Raw genomic sequence first — 23,581 nt, 5'->3', positions numbered from 1 at the left:
AGCCACAGCAATGCCAGATCCTCGTCTGCAACCTACACCACAGCTCATGGCAATGACCAGGGATTGAACCCACATCCTCATGGATACTAGTCAGACTCATCACTACTGCGGTACAACAGGAATTTCCAATATCTGTCTATGGTTCACCAATTTTTTTTCTTTTTAGAACCAGACCTGGGCCATGTAGAAGCTCCCAGACTCAGAGCTGCGGCAGAGGCCTACACCCCATCACAGCAACACCGATATCCGAGCCGCATCTACAACCTATGCTGCAGCTTGCCACCACCAGATCCTTAACCCACTGAGTGAGGCCAGGGATCAAGCCACATCCTCACAGACACTATGTCAAGTTCTTAACCCACTGAGCCACAACAGGAATGCCCTATTGTTCACCAATTTCTTTAATCTAAAAATAATAATAATGATAATAATAAGCAAAACCAAATATGCCTTCCCTTCCCCCTGCCTCCCCTAAATCAACTGTCCTAAAACTTGGTGGTTAGAAGATGATGGGTTTCTAAGATGTGTGGGTTACAGTGTTTTTTTTTTTTTGCTGCTTTAGAATTTTGCTGGACATTTTTTTTGGTATGCATACTTGTTAATTAGTTCACGTTTCCCATAAATAGCATCAGTTCTCTAGAGGTTGACAGTCGTCCATAAGTAATGGTGGGTTAATTTTCACCATCGCTTATGCGGCTGAATAGGTGCCTCTGAACCACTTTTCTCTCCAGTAATTCCGCTCATTTCCACCTCTCTGCAGTGGGCCTAAAGGAATCATAAAAAGGAGGCTGGAAACTCGCTTTAAGGAACCGTCCTGTCCACCACCCCACTAGAAACCCAGTGCTCCGGACGCCCCTGCCCCCACCGGACCCGCCCGCCTCCAGTTGGCATCCGGACGCAGCGATCCAGGTTGCCAGTAGAGGGCACACTTACTTTACTTTCTCAAACCCCGGGCGCGGGTGCAGCCCTGGGAGGGGGCAGGGGAAAGACGCTTTGCAGCAAAACCTTGACTAGGGATTGGTCGCTCCCGGTGCTTGCGGCAAAGGCCTGGAGGCTGGAGTAATTTGCAATCCTTAAAACTGAATTGTGCCCTGTGCCTGATTTGGAGGAAGTTACCACTCGTTTAACAATTGAACGCCGAACAGCTAACTCAACGGGTAATAATTTATCTCGAGCACCAGCATACTATACACGAGTCCCTCCCGGTCCCGAATTTTTTTGTTTTGGAGTGAGGGGGGAAGGGCGTGGAAAAGTTTACTTACAATGCCCTTGGTCTTTGTTTTTAAGGCTCCAGTAGAATGCAGAATAGCAAATCCCCAGGGAGTATGCATTATATATTAAATATAGATTCATTGAGGGAGCGAACAAATCATGTGCCATGTTGGGCAACGTTCTGGGTTGACGTGTACTGAAATGTATATAGATGTACATGGATTAAACGTGTGCATTTTCGCTGTGGTATTCCGAAAAAAAATTTAAGACTTTGTGAACAAAGACATTAATGCCTTAAGTTCCGTCAGTTTTTAATTGGCTCGACAGTACTCCCCCCCCCCAAAAAAAAAGGCACCTAATACTTGGCTCCTCTCCTTAGATCAGAATCCATGCATTTTTCTGTGCATGATCGCGAGTCCAATAATAAAAAGCAAAGAAGACCCAGAAAGGAAAGTCAACGTCCAGTTTGTCCGAGGAGGAAAGAGTTAACGGTTTTCGTCGCCAGGGACTATGCTGACTCCCCAGGCAGGATCCGCCAGCTCGTCTCCTTCCCTCTTCTGGGGAGTCTGGTCCTGCGACTCGCGTCCCCCTCCCCAGTATTCTCGCGTCTAGCGCCTTCGATTTCCCCCAACCTGGGAGCCCCAGCGTAGTGCAAACCGACGCCACGGGGCGCAAAAAGGATTCGTCTCTACTGAAACCTGGGTGCAGAACTGGGACCTCCGAGCGAGAGGTGCGGGGGTGTGGGATGAGGGTGCAGAAGGGCAGAGAGTGGGTGGGGAGCAGAGAGTGGGTAGGGAGCGGAGAGTCCCCCGCAGCGCGCACCCGCAAGCGCGCTCCTCCTTTACTCCAGCTCCGGAACCGGCAGAAAGATCTCAGGGCTTAGCGCGTCCAGGGGGGCAAGCGGGCTCCCGCGGAGGTCTGTGTCGGTCTGCGCCAGCGGAGCCCGGAGGTGAGGGGTCGACCGAGGCTTTGGCAGCGATTTAGGGGTTTCATTCTAGATGGAAGGTGCTCAGTCGAGGTAGCTGTACACACAGAATGCCTAACACCCCCAACAAATGCAGTGGGTGTTTATTCAGAACTCGCTCTCCAAGTATACGTGGCAATGCGTTGCTGAGTTTTTTAAAATAATTCCAGGTACCATTTTCCTCCCTACACCTCTGATCATTTTTCCCCATCTACACTTACCCCACACCACACACACACAACGCGCACCCGCAAATACCCCCTTCTTTCCTCCTCTCTTCGTAGGGCTTATTTTCCAAACGCTGCCCTTTCCCCAGTCTTAGGGAGGCGCCCCCTCGGCCCGGGACGTGCGTGGCTTGGCGGTGGGTACACCGTGTATTCTCAGTGTGGAGGGTCAGCTGTTCCGCCCGCGATGATTTAAGCACAAGGGACCAGTATGCGGTTTGTCACCCAGAGCGCTGCGCCAGAGGAGCAAGCAGCAGAGAAAGAGGGTTTGAGCGGGAGCAAAAGAAAATGGTAGGCGCGCGCAGTTAATTCATGCGGCACTCTTACTCTGTTTACATCCGAAAGCTCTGCGCACTGGAGTGCCAGGCTCAAAGGGCTGAGTCTCCTCCCTCCCAACCACCCAACCCCTCCCTCCCTCCCCGGGCTGAAGCGCCCCTCCCGGGTTCCCAAAGCCGAGGGCGGGGGGAAAAAGAAAAAAAAGATCCGCTCTCGCGAATCCCCGCCCACCGGCCCTTTATAGGCGAGGGTCTGCGCGGCTGAGGACCCTCCGGCTGCGCATCTCTCGGCTGCCGCCGCCTTTGCCGCACCCCGGCCACCGCTAGGCTCCCCACTGCCTCTGGAAGGGCAGGGCTATACAGAGGCTTGGCGGGAAAAAGAGCACGGAGGGGAGGGGTGTTCCTAGCAGTATAAAAGCCGGTTTTCTGGGCTTTCTCTGACTCGCTGTAGTAATTCCAGCGAGAGGCAGAGGGAGCGAGCGGGCGGGCCCTCCAGGGTGGAAGAGCAGAGCCGGCCGAGCAAGCTGAGTCGCGCTCTGGGCGCCCGGGGGAAGGGAGATCCGGAGTGAAAGAGGGTCTTCGCCTCCGTCCCGGCCGCCCCCACCCCACCCTGCCCGCCGACCCCTGCCAGCGGTCCGCCACCCGCGCCGCATCCACGAAACTTTGCCCACTGCAGCGGGCGGGTACTTTCCACTGGAACTTACAACACCCGAGCGACAACGCGACTCTCCGGACGCGGAGAGGCTATTCTGCCTATTTGGGGAGACACTTTTCCCTGTCGCTGCCCACGACTCGCTCCTCTGAAAGGCGCTCCTCGCCGCTTTTTGGACGCTGGATTTCCTTCGGATAGTGGAAAACCCGGTGAGCACCCAGACCTATTTGTCTTTTAATTTCTTCTTGCTACCGCTTTCAATCCGCGATGAGTCGAATGCCCGAATTGGGGTGTCTTTTCTCCCATTCCTGCTCTATTGACACTTTTCTCAGAGTAGTTGTGGTTGGTCGGGGTAGGGTGGGGACGAACCAGAGCTGGGTCGGGGTGCAATGACTTGTCAAGAAGGAAGAGAGGAAGGCAGAGGGAGAACGGGGTGCTTTTTTTTGAAAGTAGCCTTTAGAGGGGTTGGTTGTTTTTGTGTATTTTTGTTTTAATGTAGATGAACGCTGACCTCGGCCGGCTGGGCATTCTTGCTTTATTGCATTTGATTGCTTTTTTGCCTTTTGGAGGGAGAAGGGGGGTATGCTTCGCAGTGGGCAGAAAACCCTTTACGTCCTGAGCTCCTAGGAGTAAGAATTACATATTGCGTGTGGAGCGAGAGCTCCGCAGCCTCTGACTTTTTGCCGTCTCCGAAAGGGCATTTAAATTTCGGCTTACCGCATTTGTGACAGCGGAGACTGCGGCGAGTCCCGCCCGCCGATCCCCGCGGCGCTTCAATTCGCCCCCCGGCTCCTCTTAGAAGTTGGCGTTTGGCTTTTTAAAAGAATAATGAAATTAAAGCTCTTGGTCCTCGGAGATGTTAAGACTTGGTGTTGGGGAAGCGCGGGGACGGGGGAGAGGGAGGCTGGCGCAAAGATGTGTCCGATTCTCCTGGAATTATTGACTCGGGGGAAAACGAGGACAAATCTCCGCACCCCGCCTTGGCTCCTCGGCCGCCTCTGGTGTCCCCGCTCGGGTGTCCCTGCGATGCGGAGGGACTGCGGGCAGCGGGGTTCGGGGCTTTTCCAGAACAGCTGCTACCCTCGGCGGCGGGAGAGGGGAAGACGCCCGGCTTCGGGCGCGGAATTGCAGCAGGGTCTCTGGCGCAGTTGCGTCGCCGTACTGGGTGTTGCAGGGAGGTGTCTGTTATTTAACAGACCCCCCACACACCCTTTCATTGGTCGGAGGTGGGGGTTAAGGCCCGAAGACTGAGCTCTCTACCCCAGCCGGAGAGAGAAAAGAAGAAAAGCCGGCAAAGGAAGGAAGGGGGGCGCGCGGGGGGTGGGGATGGAGGAGGCGGAGAGGGGAGGTTGGGAGGGGCGGTGGCGCCGGCGGGGGAAGGAGCGCGGCGAGGGCGCGAGTGGGAACGGGCGCGGCGCGGAGGGGCCCTGGCGCGGGAGGGGGGCCGCGCGCAGCCGCTCCCGCCGCGGCGCCTCTTCGCCTTCCCCTTCAGGTGGCGCAAAACTTTGCGCCTTGGCGTTTGGCAGATTGTATTTCCCCACCGCCGCCTTCCCTGGCCTGTTAAAGGAGGCTAAAGCTGATTTCGACTGCCAGGCGGCCGCGGGGCCGACTCCCCGGCTTCGCGCTCCGGGCTCCCGGGGGAACGGAAGCTCCGTGGGCGCCACAGAGGTGGTTCACCAAGTGTGTGTCTGAGATAGTAGAGGGTCACTTCGAGGGGGTGGAAGGGTGCCTTTTTGTTAATCCCCCACTCCCACCAGCCGCTTTGGGGGATAGCGCTGGAAGGGGAGTGGTTCCCGATCGTGGCGCGCAGTGAGCGCTGCGCGGGGTTTCCACCCGAAAAAAAGACCCCATTAACTCAAGACGCGCCCCCCTCTTTGTGTGCCCCCTCCAGCAGGCTGCCGCGATGCCCCTCAACGTCAGCTTCACCAACAGGAACTATGACCTCGACTACGACTCGGTGCAGCCTTATTTCTACTGCGACGAGGAGGAGAACTTCTACCAGCAGCAGCAGCAGAGCGAGCTGCAGCCGCCGGCACCCAGCGAGGATATCTGGAAGAAATTCGAGTTGCTGCCCACCCCGCCCCTGTCCCCGAGCCGCCGCTCCGGGCTCTGCTCGCCCTCGTACGTCGCGGTCGCGTCCTTCTCCCCCAGGGGAGACGATGACGGCGGCGGCGGCAGCTTTTCCACGGCCGACCAGTTGGAGATGGTGACCGAGCTGCTGGGAGGAGACATGGTGAACCAGAGCTTCATCTGCGACCCCGACGACGAGACCTTCATCAAAACATTATCATCCAGGACTGTATGTGGAGCGGCTTCTCAGCCGCCGCCAAGCTCGTGTCAGAGAAGCTGGCCTCCTACCAGGCTGCGCGCAAAGACAGCGGCAGCCCGATTCCCGCCCGCGGGCACGGCGGCTACTCCACCTCCAGCTTGTACCTGCAGGACCTGAGCGCCGCCGCCTCCGAATGCATCGACCCCTCGGTGGTCTTCCCCTACCCGCTCAACGACAGCAGCTCGCCCAAGCCCTGCGCCTCCCCCGACTCCACCGCCTTCTCCCCGTCCTCGGACTCTCTGCTCTCCTCCGCCGAGTCCTCCCCACGGGCCAGTCCCGAACCCTTGGCTCTCCACGAGGAGACACCACCCACCACCAGCAGCGACTCTGGTAAGCTGGGCCCCTCCAAGCCCGTCAGAGGGGTTGGCTGGCTGTCTTTCCTAGTCTCATGGGCCTCGGATTCAAAGGGCCATTTCAGTTGTCCCTGCCTTTTCTCTTCTCTTCCATTTGGAAAAGAAATGCAGATCCTGATGGAGGAACTCATCATTCTTGAACGCTGGGCTTCAGCGTTCCACCCATCCCTTCCCCGGAGACTTCCCTAGTGCCAGCCTCCTCCTTTCCCTCCCTTTGAGAATTTCATTGGGGTTTTAAAATCTTTATCTAGCCACTCCCTCCGCTCCCTCTTACCCTTCTTAAGCATTTTAATTACCCTGGGGGGTGGGGAGGTAGCTCTCGTGGTTAAGAGACCTATCTCTTAGAGTGAATGAATTGCCTCCCTTAACTTCTTAGAAGTTGGTGGCCTTTAGTGGACGACAGATCAACAAAAATAAAGGGGGGTGGTGGACAGAGAGCAGGCAGCCTCCCACCTGGGTACCAAGAGCTAGTGAAAGTGCCTTAAAAGTGGATGGGCTGAGGAGCTGGGATCTTTTCAGTCTCTTTTGAACACTTAAAAGCAAGTCCTTTCCAAAATTGGGCTTCTTTTCTCCCTCCCTCACCCCCTAGGACTTTTGGCAAAGCTGCAAGACTTTTTTTTTTTTTTGCCCTTCCAGTAAAATAGGGAGTTGGTAAAGTCATACCAAAGATTTGCAGCTATTGTTTGCAACACCTGAAGGGTTCTTGGTAAAGTCCCTTGCAAATAGGAGGTGCTGGGAATGTGCTTTGCTTTGGGTGTGTTCAGAGCCTCATTAAGTCTTAGGTAAGAATTGGCATCAATGTTGTAAATGGTAAATTGTAATTTTCTTGTCTGTGCCATAAACCCAGCTGTCATTTTCCTCCCTGAGACTCTGCCATCATGGGAAGAAGGGCACAGGTGATTGGCTAGTTCTCTGGGGATAACTCTGTGCCAGGGTCCTTTCTTACCTAATGCTGCCTTACATTTGCATGGTATTAATTTAATCTGGTCCTTGATTGCTTTAAGGAAACCAGTTGCTAATTGGGTGATTTCTCTTTCCTTTCTTAAAGAGGAAGAACAAGAGGATGAGGAAGAAATTGATGTTGTTTCTGTGGAAAAGAGGCAGCCCCCTGCCAAAAGGTCGGAATCGGGGTCACCCTCTGCCGGAGGCCACAGCAAACCTCCTCACAGCCCCCTGGTCCTTAAGAGATGCCATGTGTCCACGCACCAGCACAATTATGCAGCGCCCCCCTCCACCAGGAAGGACTATCCCTCTGCCAAGAGGGCTAAGTTGGACAGTGGCAGGGTCCTGAAACAGATCAGCAACAACCGAAAATGTGCCAGCCCCAGGTCCTCGGACACGGAGGAGAATGACAAGAGGCGGACACACAATGTCTTGGAACGCCAGAGGAGAAACGAGCTGAAACGCAGCTTTTTTGCCCTTCGAGACCAGATCCCAGAGTTGGAGAACAATGAAAAAGCCCCCAAGGTAGTTATCCTTAAAAAAGCCACAGCTTACATCCTGTCTGTCCAAGCAGAGGAGCAAAAGCTCGTGTCAGAAAAAGACGTGCTGCGGAAGAGGCGAGAACAGTTGAAACTCAAACTTGAACAGCTACGGAACTCTTGCCCATAAATTGACCTATTGGAGGGAGGAACTAGAATGGCCCATGAATTCTCACTTGTTACTAAGAGAAAGTAAGGAAGAAGGTTCCTTTGGACAGAACTGCTTGCTGGCCATTATTTGAACTCATTATTATGTATGAACTTTTTCTCGAATGCATGATCCAGTGCAACCTCACAACCTTGGCTGGGTCTTGGGACTAAAAGGCCTAGACATAATATAAACTGCCTCAAATGGAACTTTGAGCATAAAAGAACTTTTTTTATGCTTACCATCTTTTTTTTTTTTCCTTTAACAGATTTGTATTTAAAAATTGTTTTTACAAAATCTTAATGTTCAGCAAACTTTCCTCTGTAAATATGGTCATTAAATGTACATAATTTTAATAAAAAACGTTTATAGCAATTATACAAAATTTCAACAAGACATGTATTATAAACCATAATTTTTTTTATTTAAGTACCTTTTCCTTTTTAAAGTTGATTTTTTTCTATTGTTTTTAGAAAAAAATAAAATATTTGGCAAATATATAATTAAGCCAAATGTTAAGTTGTGAGTGTTTTGTTTCTTTTCTTTTTTTTTTCTTCCTCTTTCTCTTTTCATCAATTACAAATTAGCGGAATTTGGCCCTTAATGGAGTTGAGCCTACAAAGATGGGAAAAGAAGTGATTTAGGAGAGGATGAGGGCTTTCCTTTGTTCTAATGGGTCTGGGCCTTAAGGTCTTTAAGTTCTCAGGTTTATAAGATGCCTCCTGGAGATTTGTGATAACGGCCAGAGTTGATACTTCAAAGAATGAAAAGGCAGGAGGCTAGGGAAGAGGGTTAGAGGTAGGCAAAGGGAGCTGCAGGTTGAAAGACAACTGGGAAGGATAACAGAGTGGTGAGGATGGGGAGGGCGGAGGAAGGTGAAGGCACTCTGTCAGTTTGGAGTCTCCTTGTCATTCCCCCAGCTCCATTCAAAACCCAGGGCTTCTGTCCACTAGAAGAGTAGGGACCAACTTGCTGCTGCTTCTCTACTACCAAGTGCTCTAGGAGGCAAGTTATTAACCCTATTTTACAATGAAATAGAGAAGCTCAGAGTGATGATACAACTTCTCAGCCACATAGGTAAAGGCTGAATCCAGGACCCACTTGAAAAACACTTAACACTTTGCTATCATGTCTTAGCTCATCCTGTATCTACAGTACTGAGATCCATTAGATTGATGTGCCAGACATTTTTCCAAGCATTTTCCTTATAACTCCCCAGCAACCCTAGGAAGGAGGTACTGTTGATTTCCCCATAATAGCAAGGGAAACTGAGGCATAGCAAGATTCATCCATACATCCAAGGTCCCCTGAGTAGAGCTGGGATTCAAACCCAGGCTTTACCTGTGCTAGCTCACCTCTCCACAGGCCAGTAGGAACAAACCGGCCTATCACAAGGACAGGACTGACCAGTGCAGTGGATTATGTGCCTTAGGTTTCAACATTTGGCCTGATAGGGTTCCTCATTTTAATCTTTAATTTTGTTTTTGTTTTTATTTTGCAGGCTCATGGCTTACTTTTTCCTTTCACAATGGGAAACCCACTCACGCTTACCTTAGCCATTTGTTAAGTGAGATTCACTGGTTGCTCCTGGGAAGCAGCCAACATGGAAATGCTCCTGTTCAGACCATAAATTAAAACAAACTTACTCCTTGTCATCTGAGTCATTATTTTGGAAATGACGAACTCCCCTTCCTTCCAACCTCTTTCATACATGGACAGGCATGATACAGGTTCTCATGAGAGAGCGAAAAGCCGTTCTTGAATGTGGATACTCATTCTAAGCCTTTGAAAACCCTGCGGTCCAACCAGAAACTAGACCCTTGACTAACCAGTACATGGGAGTTACTATCACTGCTCTAATTATCTCGCTGTCTCAGCCTTAGAGTAGATCCTCAGATCCCTGTACTTGGGGATTTAAATCCACACAACCCATAAATCAATAAATAATTACTGTCTTTGGCTCTGACCCCTTTGATAATTGACTCAAGTCCTTAAAGTCTTTTTCTTGATCCTTTTTTCTGGATCCTAAGTCCTACCTTAATAGCTTCAAGCTGTCACACCCTACATCCTACATGGGAGATACAATCCACAGAAGTTTAGTTCAAAGTGTTACAGAGGTGGGGGCGATCTTAAAACCATTCACGCTTTGCCCCTTGGTGGCTGGAGTCCAGCCCCAGGTGAATCACTTGGGAACAGGGAAGGTGTGAGTTGGAATTGCTAAGTCTGGGCAAGCCTGTGGGATAGGAACGAATGTGCCTCGCTATGAAAACAACTCCCCATTCCGAATGATCAGGAAACAACTTTCAGGATGCAGAGCTTGGCTGTGGAGATGGAAGGAAACGTTCCAACTGCACATTAAGCCCCTCTCTTAGGTTTATGAAGCCAGGGAACGGTCTGAAAACAGCAGCGAGGCCAGCTTCTTTCCAGAAAATCAGACTCACCTTGACCTCGACTAATTGGCCCTCAGAGCCAATCCAGAGTGTCCCCAGGGTTTCTGCCACTGTGTCGTCTATTTTGCAGATAACAATGACCAAGAATTGGAGCTGGAGAGGTGGAGCTCATAATTCAGTCAGGAATATACAGGAAGGAATAAGCTAACTGAACTCTGCCTTGTACCCAGGACCCTGTCCAGGATTAACGACTCTATCGGGGGATGCTTGGGGTGGTTTTCTGGAGGGATGGACTGTCTAAAGAGAAAGGAAGTGTTATTTTAGGCTGCCATTTGGAAGCAACAAAGGAGATCCACACTATGAAAATAATCAATCAAATTTTTAAACGCACAGAGTTTTCACAATCCCAGCCTCATACTGAGGTTCTTCTCAGCTGAAATACGTAAGCAGAGTTCTCTGCTGGTCTTTAAGACAAAGCTTGGCATTCCCGGCCATGGCACAGTGGGGTAATGACCTGGCTTGTCTCCGTGGAGGTGCCAGGTGGATCTCTGGCCCAGCACAGCGGGTAAAGGAGCCCAAGTTGATGCAGCCATGGCATAGGTCGCAGCTCCTGCTCAGATTCCATCCCCGGCCTGGAAACTTTCATATGCTATGGATGCAGCCAAAAACGAAAAAAAAAAAAAAAAAAAAAAAATGCTTGGGAAAGAGGACAAAACAGTCGTGATAGAGGGTTTTCTGTGGTTTGGTCGTAACAGCCAATGACTGGCTCCACCCATAGTAATTTCTTAGTATACACACGAAGGCCCTGAAACATGTCTTTCCAATAAAGCACAACTCTTAGCTTAGAAGAGGGTGAACGTTGTCCCCCCAACACTATCTATAAATGCACTAGCAGCTTTACAAAAGGTTCTTCATTTCAGGTTACAGACCATTACATGCCTATTTCAAAGGAGAAGGAATGAAAACAGGAACATTTAAAAAAAAAAAACAAAAACAAAAAACAAAGAAAACACCTCTACCACCCATCACTAAAGCTGTAGCAATCATCTTTCTCTAGTCCTGACCCTTCCAGGGAAAATCTAGATGAATTCCAAAATGTAGAAGGAATACCCAAGAGTGTTGGCTTTGCCAGACTGGTTTGAGATGGCTCAAAATGACTCTGAGTTGATTTCTCATTTTGTTTTTCATTTTATTTCTTTCAATATTGGTTTCCGCTAAGCTCTTAAGGGAGACACAGTTGAGGAGAGCCCTGTGTTAATAGGTTGTAGATCTTCTAAGGTGAAAAGGAATGTTCTTTGTTTTTATGCAATGCCTGGGAGCTCAGCCACAATCCCCAACACTTTCTTCCCATTGTCACCCCATCAGCCCATCGAGGGATAAAACAGGCCAGAGTAGTCAGAGGTCTCTGGGGATGGGGGCTGGGAGAGCTGGGGACAGAATGAACCTTCGTGACACACCTCCTGTCTGCCAGACCCTCGGTCTCACTGGACCCTCTCAGCAGCCCAGCTGGAGAGCAGCTATTTTGAATATGACAACACTGAAGTTTAGACAAGTTCAATAGTTCTCCCAAAGTCAAACATGTGCCAACTACAAAAACAATAATAGTAGCCGAAGTTTACTATGTGATAAACACTTTATACATATTTACCTTTATTTCCTTTTTCAGCTGCCCCCAGGGCATATGGAAAATCCCCTGGCCAGGGATCCCAGCTGAACTGGAGCTGTGACCTACACCAGAGCTGTGGCAATGCCAGATCCTTAACCCACCATGCCGGAATCGAACCTGAGCTTCCGCAGAGACAGGACTGAACCTGTGTCTCACAGAGACAAGCCAGATGATCATCCCACAGCTCCACAGCAGGAACTCCCTACTGTGTATTTATCTTATCTCATCCCCAAAGCATCTCTTAGGAGGTAAATTCCATTGCTAATCCCCGTTTTACACATAAAGGGATTGAAACTTTGAGAGATTTCAGTATGTTGCCTGCATTCACAGAGCTGGCAAAATTGTGAGAGCTGGAGTTATTCATTTGTTTATAAATATTGATGGAGCCCCGACTGTGTGCCCACAGTGTGCTGGGCATGGGAAGAGATGCTAAGAGAAATGAGATGGATACGGTCCTAACTCCAAGTCACCTGTGGACTAGTGGAGAACAAAGGAAATGAAGACAATTGGACGCTAAGTTATTTTACACTTATTTTTAGAATGTGTGCTATGTAGCAGGAGGGGCTTAGAGTTCTGGGAGCTACTGAGGACCAACCCCTCCCCCAAGGGAAAATGGAATCAAGGAAAGAGCCCAGGAAATGCTGGAAGACTTTATCAGAGGGATAAAGGGAAGCTAAGAGAAAATCAGTATAAGGGAGCCTAGGAAGAAGCCCTTCGATCAGAAGTATCAGAGGCAGCAAGAGCCACAGCAGGACCCGCAGAGAATGGCCCACTGGACTTAGCATTATGGACACAGTTTCTTGACCACACCTCGCCCCGGTGGAAGATCAGCCCCATCCACCCAAGACCCTTCCTCTCCCTCATTCCTTTCATTCTAGTCCATCACTTGAAACAGCTGCCTAACCATTCTCTCAACACCCCACCCTCCTGCAATAGCTTCCCCAGGAGATCCCAAAATGTGATTCTTGCACCATCAACACCAACATGGCTTGTTGCAAATGCAAACTCATTGTCCCCCTGAATTAGGATCTCAGGAGACGGATTCCAGGAAACCATGTTGGGTTTTTGTTGTTGTTGTTTTGTGTGTGTTTAATGTGAAAAAGGAAGGAAGGATGGAAGGAAGGGAGGAAGGGAAGAAGGATGGAAGGAAGGAAGGAAGGAAGGAAGGATGGAAAGAAGGATGGAAGGAAGGAAAGATGGAAGGAAGGGAGGGAGGCAGGTGGGAGGAGGAAGGAAACTGTTTCACAATTGCTCTGGGGCTTGAAAAATTTGCGAACCACCGCTTTCTCCAACATGCCACCCCCAAGGTCGTTTAAAATCACAAATATGATTATGCCCCCTCCCTTGCTTAAGTCCCTTCAGAGGGTTCTGTCTACGCTCTGGATAAAGTCCAAAGCCATCCTACACTTCCAAGGTCCTCCACAGACTGGCTTCTCACTCTGTTTCCCTCTATTTATCATGTGAGCTTTTTCAGACACTTTGTCCCCTCTGCGCAAAACACTGTTAACCCCCCATCCACCCACTTCCACCAACACCACACCCACAAGCCCGGCATGCTCTTACTCATTCTCCACAGTGCTCCTCCTATTATTCTCTGACCACTAGACCAGTTTCCCTAGCAGACGAGGATGGCCTGCCCAGATACTCACTATGGAAATAGCTCATCTTGCCTTGAGGAATGGAATCACATCAGCCCTGTTCTACAGTGAACCCTTACTCAGTGCCAACAATAATGCCTGGTACTGAACACTGACCCCACGATTCCCTGGGGAATGGCTGAAAAAAGAGCCATTGGACAATGGAAGTGAGGAGGAAGCAAAGTGGAAACAAGATTCTCAACAACCTTTTCCAGAAGCATAGCTCTGGGAAGGGAAGGAGATGGATATATCCAGTGAAGGCAGGGATTGGATTCAGTTTGGTTTGCTGGATTGGATGTTGATTTTATCTTATTGAAGATAAGGAGATCTTTGGTTTATAGGCTGATGAAATGAAGTGGAGAGGGGGAGAACTGAAGACACAGGAGAGAAGGGATGATATGACTGAATGTAAGCCTCTCAAGGGCAACTTCCGTCATCCGTGTCTATGCAGTACCTGAGCATGTGGCTTGAACTCTAAAGGCCCTCAGCTGCGTGTGCAAGACAAGTAGACTAAGGTGAGAGGGGGATACTGTCCTGAATGTGGCCAGTCCTTCAGAGAGGGGCTCACCCCGAAGGTGATGTTAGAGGCCAAGCCAAGTCTTCCTCTAGGCTCCCAGAGCTGTCTGCTACTGCTCTAGCACAAGGTATGTTTACCTGGGTAGAAACAACCCTTTTAATTCTCTTTCTCCCTTTCTAGACTCTAAACTCCTTGAGGATATGTACCGTTGACTTTCTCCATCACTGTATCCCACAGGGCAGGCACAGTATCTAGCATATAAAATGTCGCTAAATGAATCAATGAGTATACCAACAGATAAATGAATAAATGAATGTATTTGCCATATACTTTTTTTTTTTTTTTTTGCTGCCCATGCCCACAGCATGTGGAAGTTCCTGGACCAGGGATCAAACCTCACCACAGCTATAGCCAGAGCCATAGCAGCAACTATGCTGGATCCTTAACCTGCTGCCCCACTAGGGAACTCAACTGTCTACTTCTTGGAGGTCCATCCTTTTTTACCTTGTAAAATCAAATGCTCTGTGCTCCGCTCATGCCAAATCTACCATCCACTCCCCTTGATGTTTACCCATTTCACTCCAGACAGCAGAAGCCTCAGTGACCGTTTCTCTGAGTCTATCAATCAGGGTGTGTAGGTTGCAAGCCACAGAAATTCAGCTTCTATTGGCAAAAGCGAAAAAAAAAAAAGTTGTATAATTAGTTTATGTAACTGAAAAAGCCCAAAGGTGATTGACTGGATCTAGGGGCTGAAACAAACAGTGGCTTCAGGATTCTTTCCATACCTTCATCTCAGTCAGGACCTCCCCACCTGGGGCAAAAATGGCTGGTAGTGGCTATAGGCTAACATCAGCTCCTCAAAGAAAGAGGGTCCCTCTTTCCCTGCAAGGAAAAGCCTCAAAAAGGATTCTGATTGGTCTCCTGGGGTCACATGCCCACCCTGGGGACTGGTCCATCGGTGCAGCTCCCAGCCCTCCTTTGGTGAAATTGGGGCCAGTGCGTGTGACTGACAGCACCATCCAGCAGGGGAAAGACAACTCCTGAAACATGAAGATGGGTTCACAAGAAGAAGAGGTGTTCCCTAGACTGACTCACCAGGCAATTGTGCTGCTGAACTCCTTAGAGTCGCATGGAAGAAGCCAGGCGTTTTCAAAGCCTGACTCATTCTTAAAATCACCTGCGGATCTTTTGTAAAAAGATCCACCTCGGAGATATTAAACCAGAATGTCCAGAGGATGGAGTCAAAGATCCTGTCCCTTTTTTTTTTTTTAAAAAAAAAAAAAGTTCCGCAAGTGATGAGGATGAAGAAATAGGTGTGGGAACTAAGGGTCATAGCTGAAAGCACCTGGCATCTCAGGTCCCACATGCTGGAGTTTTGGTCTGGCTGTGCAACCCAGAACAAAGGACTTTGCTGCTCTGAACCTGACTGTCTTGATTTGGAGGGAGAAAAGGAAATCAAGGGGAGAATTGGGGTACAGTATGTGAGAATCATTTCTTTCTACCTGGGCTGTTGGGAGAATTAAATGAGGTAATATGTGAGAAGTGGTCCAGCACAGGTTCAAACAAAGAACACGTCCTCTTTCTCTTCTCCCTCACTCACCCTCCATCACCAGTGCATCACTAAGTCCTTTTTTTTTTTTTGTCTTTTTTAGGGCCACACCTGGGGCTATGGAAGTTCCCAGGCCAGGGGTTGAATCAGAGCTGCAGCTGCCAACCTGTACCACAATCCCAGCAACACAGGTTCCGAGCCTTGTCAGTGACCTACACCACAGCTCACAGCAACGTCAGATACTTAACCCACTTATCGAGACCAGGGATGGAACCTGCATTCTCATGGACCACGAGCTGGGATCCTTACTGCTGAGTCACAATGGGAACTCCCATCACCAAGTACTTTAGATTCCACCTCCTAACTGCCTCCCACCTCTGTCCCCATGTCTCCTTGCCTACTGCCACCACCCTCTCTCCAGCTACCATCAGCTCGAGCCTGAGTCTCTACGGTAAATTCTTGCTGCCTCTAATCTGGTCTCGAAAGGACAGGAGTGGTCTTCAAAGGGACACTGATGAGATAAATCCCTGCACGACATTCAAGAATGTCATGGCTCTCCTTACTCTGACCCTAAAGTACAAATATCTTTGTACCTCTTCGCGACCTGTCCCAGCTTACCTGTCTAGCCTGCTGCCATATCACTTCTTACAACTTTATTGAGGCAATTTGCATTTTTTTCCTGAATGCCAGTCACATTCCCTCCTCCAGATCCCGGTCCCTTGACCTGAATAGCGCTTAGCACACACGGTCCGGGTCTCATTATGAATGTCACCTCTTCAGGGAAGCCCCCCCTGATCTCTGCTCCCTCGGTTCCCTTTTCCAGCTTCTGGTCACTGTAGCTAATAGGAGTTAAGCGCCATGGCACCCTTCTCATACAGCAGGTTATTTGCCTGTTTTATTTTATGTCACAACCGCCCCACGACATGATAACATTCACTTCCTCATCACAGACTTTAGGGTATGGAGATTTCCGGTTATCAGATAACTCTCTCAAGGTCATATAGCAAGGCAGTATCAGAACTGCCATTCAGCCCTGGGTCGTCAGATTCCTTGTCACTGGGTTTCTTGAGTTCCTGCTGTTTCCAGTTTAACAAACTACTCAAATCACCCACACGCTTCTCCTGCTTCCGCAGTGGATTTGGAGCTGCTGTTTTTTGTTTTTTTTTTTTTTTTTTGTCTTTTTGCCTTTTCTTGAGCCACTCCCGCGGCATATGGAGGTTCCCAGGCTAGGGGTCTAATTGGAGCTATAGCCACCGGCCTACACCACAGCCACAGCAACGTGGGATCCGAGCCAAGTCTGTGACCCACACCACAGTTCACGCCAACACCGGATCCTTAACCCACTGAGCAAGGCCAGGGATCAAACCCAAAACCTCATGGTTCCTAGTCGGATTTGTTAACCACTGCACCATGACAGGAACTCCTGGAGCTGCTTCTTATATGTCCTGGTATTGCCAATACTAAGCCCTAGCTAGGCACATAGAACGTACTCAATTAATGTTGCAAAAAAAAAAAAAAAAAAAAAAAATGCAGCCAGCAAGTCCATGCAGTCCGGTCCATGACCAGAAATAGGCAATAGGTTTATGGTTTTAGGGTTTTGGTTTTTTGTTGTTGTTTTGTTTTGCTTTGCTTTTTTAAGCCCACACCTGCAGTATATGGAAGTTCCGGGGCCAGGGGTCAAATCAGCTGCAGCTGCCAACCTACACCACAGCCACAGCAGCACCAGATCTGAGCCTCATTTGCGAACTCAATTGCAGCTTGAGGATCCTTAACCCACTGAGCTAGGCCAAGAATCAAACCCAAGTCTTCATGGATACTAGTTGGGTTGTTAACTTGCTGAGCCACAATGGGAACTCCTCTGTCTCTCTTCTTAACAAACAATGCTGTCATTCCCTCCCCCCTTCAGATGTCCCTCCCAGGCACTGAGACTGCTGCCTTTTCCACAATACTTTTGAAAAAATTATCATGAACGCCTCCCAGGCTGGCCCCAAGGGTTTCACCGGCAGACCTCTCATTGGCAATGGGCTTCTCAGAAACTGGTCTCTGACCTGAAGAAGCTCGTGGCTGTGAGCTTGAGGGGTGGGGGGATAAACAAAAGCAAACAGGAGATCAGAGCAGTAGGGGGCTGAGAACATTCTGGATGGAAAGCCCCCAATCTCACCTGAGCTGATCAGCTCACATTGAGGATAAAAAATCGAGGTGCAGGCAGGGGCGGGGCTGTGTGCGGAGCGCACAGACTTTCAGCAGCGGATTGGGGGAGGGCCTTGGCTTTCCGAGGTCCACCTCTGGGGTGGTCTCCTCTCTCTCTACCCGCTTTGGAATTGCCTCTTACCTAATGCAGGGCATCTGAGTAGGTCTAAAGGAGTGTCCTGACCTCTTCTTGTCACAGAGATGCCCAGGGGTCACTAAGCAGACTCTTTTTTTTTTTTTTCCCTCTCTCAGGATTTTGAGTCCTGACTGGAATGAACCAAGAACAGAACAGAGAGGTTTGAGCACATTCCTTCTGGCTGCTCTCTGTCCCCGGGGAGGCCAAGGTGTCTGGCTCTATAGGTGCTTGGCATTGCCTGTGTCCAGCCTGTCTCAACCCCAGCTTCCCAGGTCGCTGTCCGTTTTGGGAACTCTCCAAAGTCCTTCTAGAAAATTCTATTTAGGGAGTTCCCGTCGTGGCACAGTGGTTAACGAATCCGACTAGGAACCATGAGGTTGCTGGTTTGGTCCCTGCCCTTGCTCAGTGGGATAACGATCCGGCGTTGCCGTGAGCTGTGGTGTAGGTTGCAGACGCAGCTCGGATCCCGGGTTGCTGTGGCTCTGGCGTAGGCCGGTGGCTACAGCTCCGATTCGACCCCTAGCCTGGGAACCTCCATATGCCGCGGGAGCGGCCCAAGAAATAGCAAAAAAAAAAAAAAAAAGAAAAAGAAAATTCTATTTAGGATCCAATGAGTCAGAAGGAGTTTCTATTTCTTGCAACTAAAAAGCCCTGTGTGATGGAGCAGTCTTCAGGTTTTCCCCACGATATCATGCGGCCTTGTTCTGGAGCAAGCCAACAACCTTTAAAAAAAAAAAAGAAAGAAAAAGAAAGAGTGAGAGAGAGAAAGAGAGAGAGACCTGGGAGGGCCTGAAAACCATAACAGGGTATAAACACAATCAGATCCTGGGCCGTAGGTTCTTGGGCTGCATTGTCTCATTGGGCAGCATATTTTGTTCTTTGATTATCTACAACAAAGGATAGTTTGTACTAGGGACCAGGCTCACAGATACAGCCGACAGCATACAGTCTGGATGCTGTAGTGTCTCCATTCTTACTGTCTAGAGGTTCTTCCTCCTAGCAAACCCAAATAAACTCTGCACAGCTTAAGCACAATTCTTTTTTTTTTTTTTTAAACTCTCATTTAAGAAGTAATTATCTTGTGACAGGTATTGTGCAAAGGATTTTACGTATACCATGTAATCATCTCAACCAGTCTATGGATTATGCACTATTATTAGCTCATTGCATTAAGAAAAAAAATAAATAAACTGGTCCTCAGAGACTGGGGACAGGAATGTAAATGAATTGCCAAGGTCATGTAGCAAATAGCCGTAGACCTTCGATGGAAAACCAGTTTGTCCAACTCCTGAGGTCTTGCTCTAAAACCCTGAGCTGTCTCTGGAAATGATCCAGAGACACTTCATTCAAGTGGTTCTCAGTCTGGAAAACCCAACCCCACTGCCACCTCGGGGGACAAAGCTGAGGATCAAAATCTCCAGGAACATCGTGTTTGCAAAGCATGCTTAATATGATAAGATAATACCATATTTGAAAAACAGGAAATAAAACCAATCCCAATGTTTTGTTTGTTTGTGATACAAACCAAGGTACCATTGGTTTCACTGCTGGTGAAAGGCTGCTGTGAGTGATCAGGTCTGGGGGTCCCCCAGGCCTACCTGGATTCCTGCTCACCATTTCACAGGTGAGGACACTCGGCCTCAGGCAGACAGAAATCGGGAGAGCAGGTAAGAGGTGGAGTCAGAATCAGAACCCTGAAAGAAGTAAAGAAGGCATGAAACATCCCCCCAGGTGACTTTCCTGAGTGCCTGTTCTTCTAATCCTTAGAAACTCCCTTATGTCAGGAATCACATCAAAACCACAGCTGAGGAGTTCCCATCGTGGCGCAGTGGAAACGAATCTGACTGGGAACCATGAGGTTGCGAGTTCGATCCCTGGCCTCACTCAGGGGGTTAAGGATCCGGTGTTGCCGTGAGCTGTGGTGTAGGTCGCAGACACAGCTCAGATCTGGCGTGGCTGTGGCTGGGGTGTAGGCCAGCAGCTACAGCTCCGATTAGACCCCTAGCCTGGGAACCTCCATATGCTGCAGGTGCTGCCCTAAAAGGACAAAAAGAAAAAAAAAAAAAAGAAACACAGCTCATTCTGCACCTTCGAAAGCTTTCTTTCATAACCCATTTTGTCCTGCTCCTTATGAATTTTCTCTTGATTATAAGCTGTTTGTGCTTTTCTGGGTGGGAGGTGTACACATAGTCCTAGCTTTGCACGGTTCCACGTTAACTGAAACTGGACCTCAGTTGCCACAGAACCTGCAAAGTAAGGATGCAATTTTGACATACATGAGTTTTGGTTAATGCAGTACCTTGCAGAGCCAGGAGTGCCTGCGTTGTCCTGTTTTTCTCTTAACGATGGTTTAGATTCTTGGGGCTGCTGGAGTAGATTACCCCAAACTGGGTGACGGACTGAACAGAAATGGAATGACAGAGGTGTCAGCGAGGTCATGCTCCCTCTAAAGACTCCGGGGGGGATTCCTTTTCTGCCTCTTCCTAGGTTCTGGTGGATTCCAGCCATCCTTGACGTGCCGTGGCTTGTAGATGCATCCTTCCTGTCTGTGCCTCTGTCTGCATATGACCTCTGTCCTGTGTTTGTATATATCTCTAGGTCTCTTCTCCCCTTATTTTTTCTTTATTACTTTTCTTTTTCTGCCAACCTGCAGAATATGGACGTTCCCAGGCCAGGGATGGAAGGAGCATCACCACGGAGACACACCGGATCATTAACCCTCTACGCTACAGCAGGAACTCCCTCCCCTTATTAGAAGGACAGCAGTCGTCAGATTTTACCCACTCTAATCCCATGTGACCTCATCTTAACTACATCCCCAGAGATGCTATTTCCAAACAAGGTCTTTTTTCGAGATCCCTGGTGGACTTGAACTCTGGGGGGTGCCATGATTCAGCCCACTGCAGGTGGGTAAGTGCCTCCAGGGCTGGATTTGCAGCATCGATCAACTCCGTCAGTGCCCAAGCTGGGGAGCGCACATAGTAGGCCCTCAGTGAGCCTGATTGGACCAGGGAAGGCAGCCTTGAACTCAGTTCACTGGAGGCTGGTTTTCTCTCTTCTCCAACCCCTCCCACACAGCAAACCACCCGCGAGCTCCCTTCCTTCCTTTTTCTGTGTGGCTTTCTCTTCCTGCTTCCCACCCACCATCGCCTCCTTTGTGCCTTCCTTCCCTCCTCCCTGCCACAAGTGGCTGAACCCGACCCGCAGGCAGGCGCTGGGGAGGAGGTGCTCTCCCCAGAGATGAGAACCCCATCTCCATTCCATTATCCCCGTTTCCAACTCGCTCCCCCCACCCAAGCCCTTCTTTACTCTGTGCTTGGAGGGTGCCTGGCCATCAGTGCCCTCCCCCCACAAAGCTGAACTGCATTCTCAGCCTCTAGTCAAATCTCCTCTCTCAGGCACACACCCTTCTGATTTTTCTTTTTTTTTTTTTTTTTCCTCCAGAAGCCCCAAGTGAAATTTTCCTCATTGCAAAGGCAGCCTGCGTTTCCTCTTTCTTTAGTTTCTGGATACCAGTTCACTTTTTCTGATTACAAATGATAGCACGTTGTCACTAATGAGTTTTTACTCCATGCCAAGCAGTGTGCCACACACTCCACACCCATCACGCCACTTAGTCTTTGTGGTATGTTGCCTATTTCTTTATTTTTTAATTGAGATATAGTCAATGTACCATAGTATGTATGTTTCAGATGTACAACGAAGAGATTCCTAAGTTTTAAAGGTTGTAGCCTATTTAGAGTTACTCTAAGACAGAGGCTGTATTCCTTGTGCTGTTCAATATATCCTTGTAGCTTATTTATTTATTTATATTTATTTATTTTTTGTCTTTTTGCCATTTTCTCGGGCCGCTCCCGCAGCATATGGAGGTTGCAATCGGAGCTGCTGCTCCTGGCCTACGCCAGAGCCACAGCAATGCAAGATCCGAGCCGCATCTGCAACCTACACCACAGCTCACAGCAACGCCGGATCCTTCACCCACTGAGCGAGGTCAGGGATCGAACCTGCAACCTTATGGTTCCTAGTCGGATTCGTTAACCACTGCGCCATGATAGAAACTCCCTTATTTATTTATTTTAAAATAAAAAAATTTTTTTTAGCCAAATCCACGGCTTATGGAAGTTCCCAGGCCAGGGACTGAATCCAAGCTGCAGCTATGACCTTCGCCACTGCTATAGCAATGCTGGATCCTTTAACCTCTGTGCCGGGTCAAGGAGTGAACCTGTACCTCAACAGCAACCTGAGCCCGCAACAGAGATCCTTAACCCCCTGTGCCGCAGCAAGAACTTCTAAAAATTTTTAATTTTTTTATTGAGGTCTAGTTGACGTATAGTATTGTGCAAGTTCCAAGTATACAATACAGCAAGTCACAATTTCTAAAGTTTATACTCCACGTATAATTGTGATAAAATCCTGGCTCTAGCCCCTGTGTTCTACAATATATCCTTGTAGCTTATTTTATACATAAGAGTTTGTGCCTTTTGATCCCCTACCCCTACCTGTCACTGATTCTTGACATGATTCTTATCCTGCCGATGAGATGAGGTCTTGAGCAACTGTGGCGTTTGCCCAAGGTCAGGCAGCCGGCACAGCCGGTGGAGTCAGAATTGGAAGCTGTGTCCATCGGATTCCATGATGCTTTATTCCCCACTAGGGTTAGGAAAGGAATCCTTGGTGATTCCTGCATATCGTTTGCTGGCCAAGCTTCCGGAAACCCTATGAGACCACTGAGTTGATCTGTCACTTTCTTTAAAGCGGTAGGCAAAGGCTCCCCACTTCCGTCTCCTGTCTCCTATGAAATCATTGAGGGTGGAGTTGCTGTGGAAAGGGAACCTTGCAGATAAAGTGACAGCCTGCAGATCTTTATCAGAGATTCTCTTGGAATCGTTTCTTCTCTGAGCAGCTGCTTTGGGCTTCTGGGTGCCGTAACTTACCCCCCCGAAAAGCAAACGTCTCACAATGTCAAAAAGCCTGCTGGCGGGTTTCCACTGAACTTGATTCAGCAGGCTCGGCATGCTGGGGACAGCCAGTTTTTCCTCAAATCAGAGTCAACCAACAGCCTTACAGACTGAATGTCTCCATCTTGGTAAATGCTTTGCCGTTTCACCAGCAAATCAGCTCACTCCTGTTTCATTGCACCTGCTGGTCCCTTGGCCAAAAGGCTCCCCCTGAAACCAACTTGTGGGAAGTCTATCCTTCAAGGCAGCATAAGCACCCAGGAGGGCATCTCCCGCCCTACCCTACCCTAGAGGACTCCTTATTGGAACCCTAAAGCAGCCTCTGACGGGTGACTGTCAGGGTAATAGTTGAGATGGGCCTTGCTCCAGCTCCACTAAGTTAGAACACTTAAGGCGAAGCCTGAATTACGCATCCTAACTAGTTCTGCAGGCTCTTGGGACGATGTCTGGGGCTGAACTTCCTAGCTTCCCAGAGTCATTGCTTCATCTTCAAAAATTTTAACCTGTACTTAAAAAAAAAGAACAGAAAAGAAATCAACAAACACTTACATGGAGCTTAACTGTGTTCCAGGCAATGTGTGTGTCATACAGTCAGCTCCCAGGAGCCAGAACCATCCCAGTGAGGAAGATACCCAGTGATTCCTATTTCATAGATGAGGAAACTGAGGCACATAGAGGTTAAGAAACTGGTTCAAGGTTATCCATGGAGCTGAACTTGCTTATCCATGGATTTCTGATTCATCTCATGTTTTAAATTAAAATAATTTATTTGAATTTAACGTGAAATCTCCAAAGGCCAAGGTTTTCAGCTCGTTGTTGACTTCTGGACCCTCAGAGGCTAGAATACTGCCAGGCACAGAAGAACTACATATTTTAAATGAATGAATAAATGAGTAAAAA

The 23,581-nt window shown here is 49.0% G+C and overlaps 1 protein-coding gene and 1 long non-coding RNA gene across 3 annotated transcripts; one reads left to right on the top strand and one right to left on the bottom strand.

Annotated features, from left to right (window-relative positions):
- On the top strand, nucleotides 2,916-8,135 carry MYC (MYC proto-oncogene, bHLH transcription factor). The gene is given in 4 exon segments (NM_001005154.1): nucleotides 2,916-3,536; nucleotides 5,222-5,607; nucleotides 5,610-5,986; nucleotides 7,058-8,135. Coding segments are annotated over 4 exon segments (1,356 nt in total). The 5' UTR covers nucleotides 2,916-3,506; the 3' UTR covers nucleotides 7,621-8,135.
- Nucleotides 18,296-22,630, bottom strand: LOC106509953. Of its 2 annotated transcripts, none has more exons than XR_001308003.2 (3): nucleotides 22,223-22,630; nucleotides 19,249-19,417; nucleotides 18,296-18,445 (listed from the first exon to the last, which is right to left on the bottom strand). It is a non-coding gene; the product is annotated as an uncharacterized LOC106509953 (long non-coding RNA). The 2 variants fall into 2 exon arrangements; XR_002343102.1 differs by having other exon boundaries at nucleotides 19,322-19,417; nucleotides 22,223-22,626.

This window comes from Sus scrofa, chromosome 4 (assembly GCF_000003025.6).
Source record: "Sus scrofa isolate TJ Tabasco breed Duroc chromosome 4, Sscrofa11.1, whole genome shotgun sequence".
Classification (NCBI taxonomy): domain Eukaryota; kingdom Metazoa; phylum Chordata; class Mammalia; order Artiodactyla; family Suidae; genus Sus; species Sus scrofa.
The sequence above is the reverse complement of the archived record's forward strand: the minus strand, read 5'-3'. Positions and strand labels throughout refer to the sequence as shown.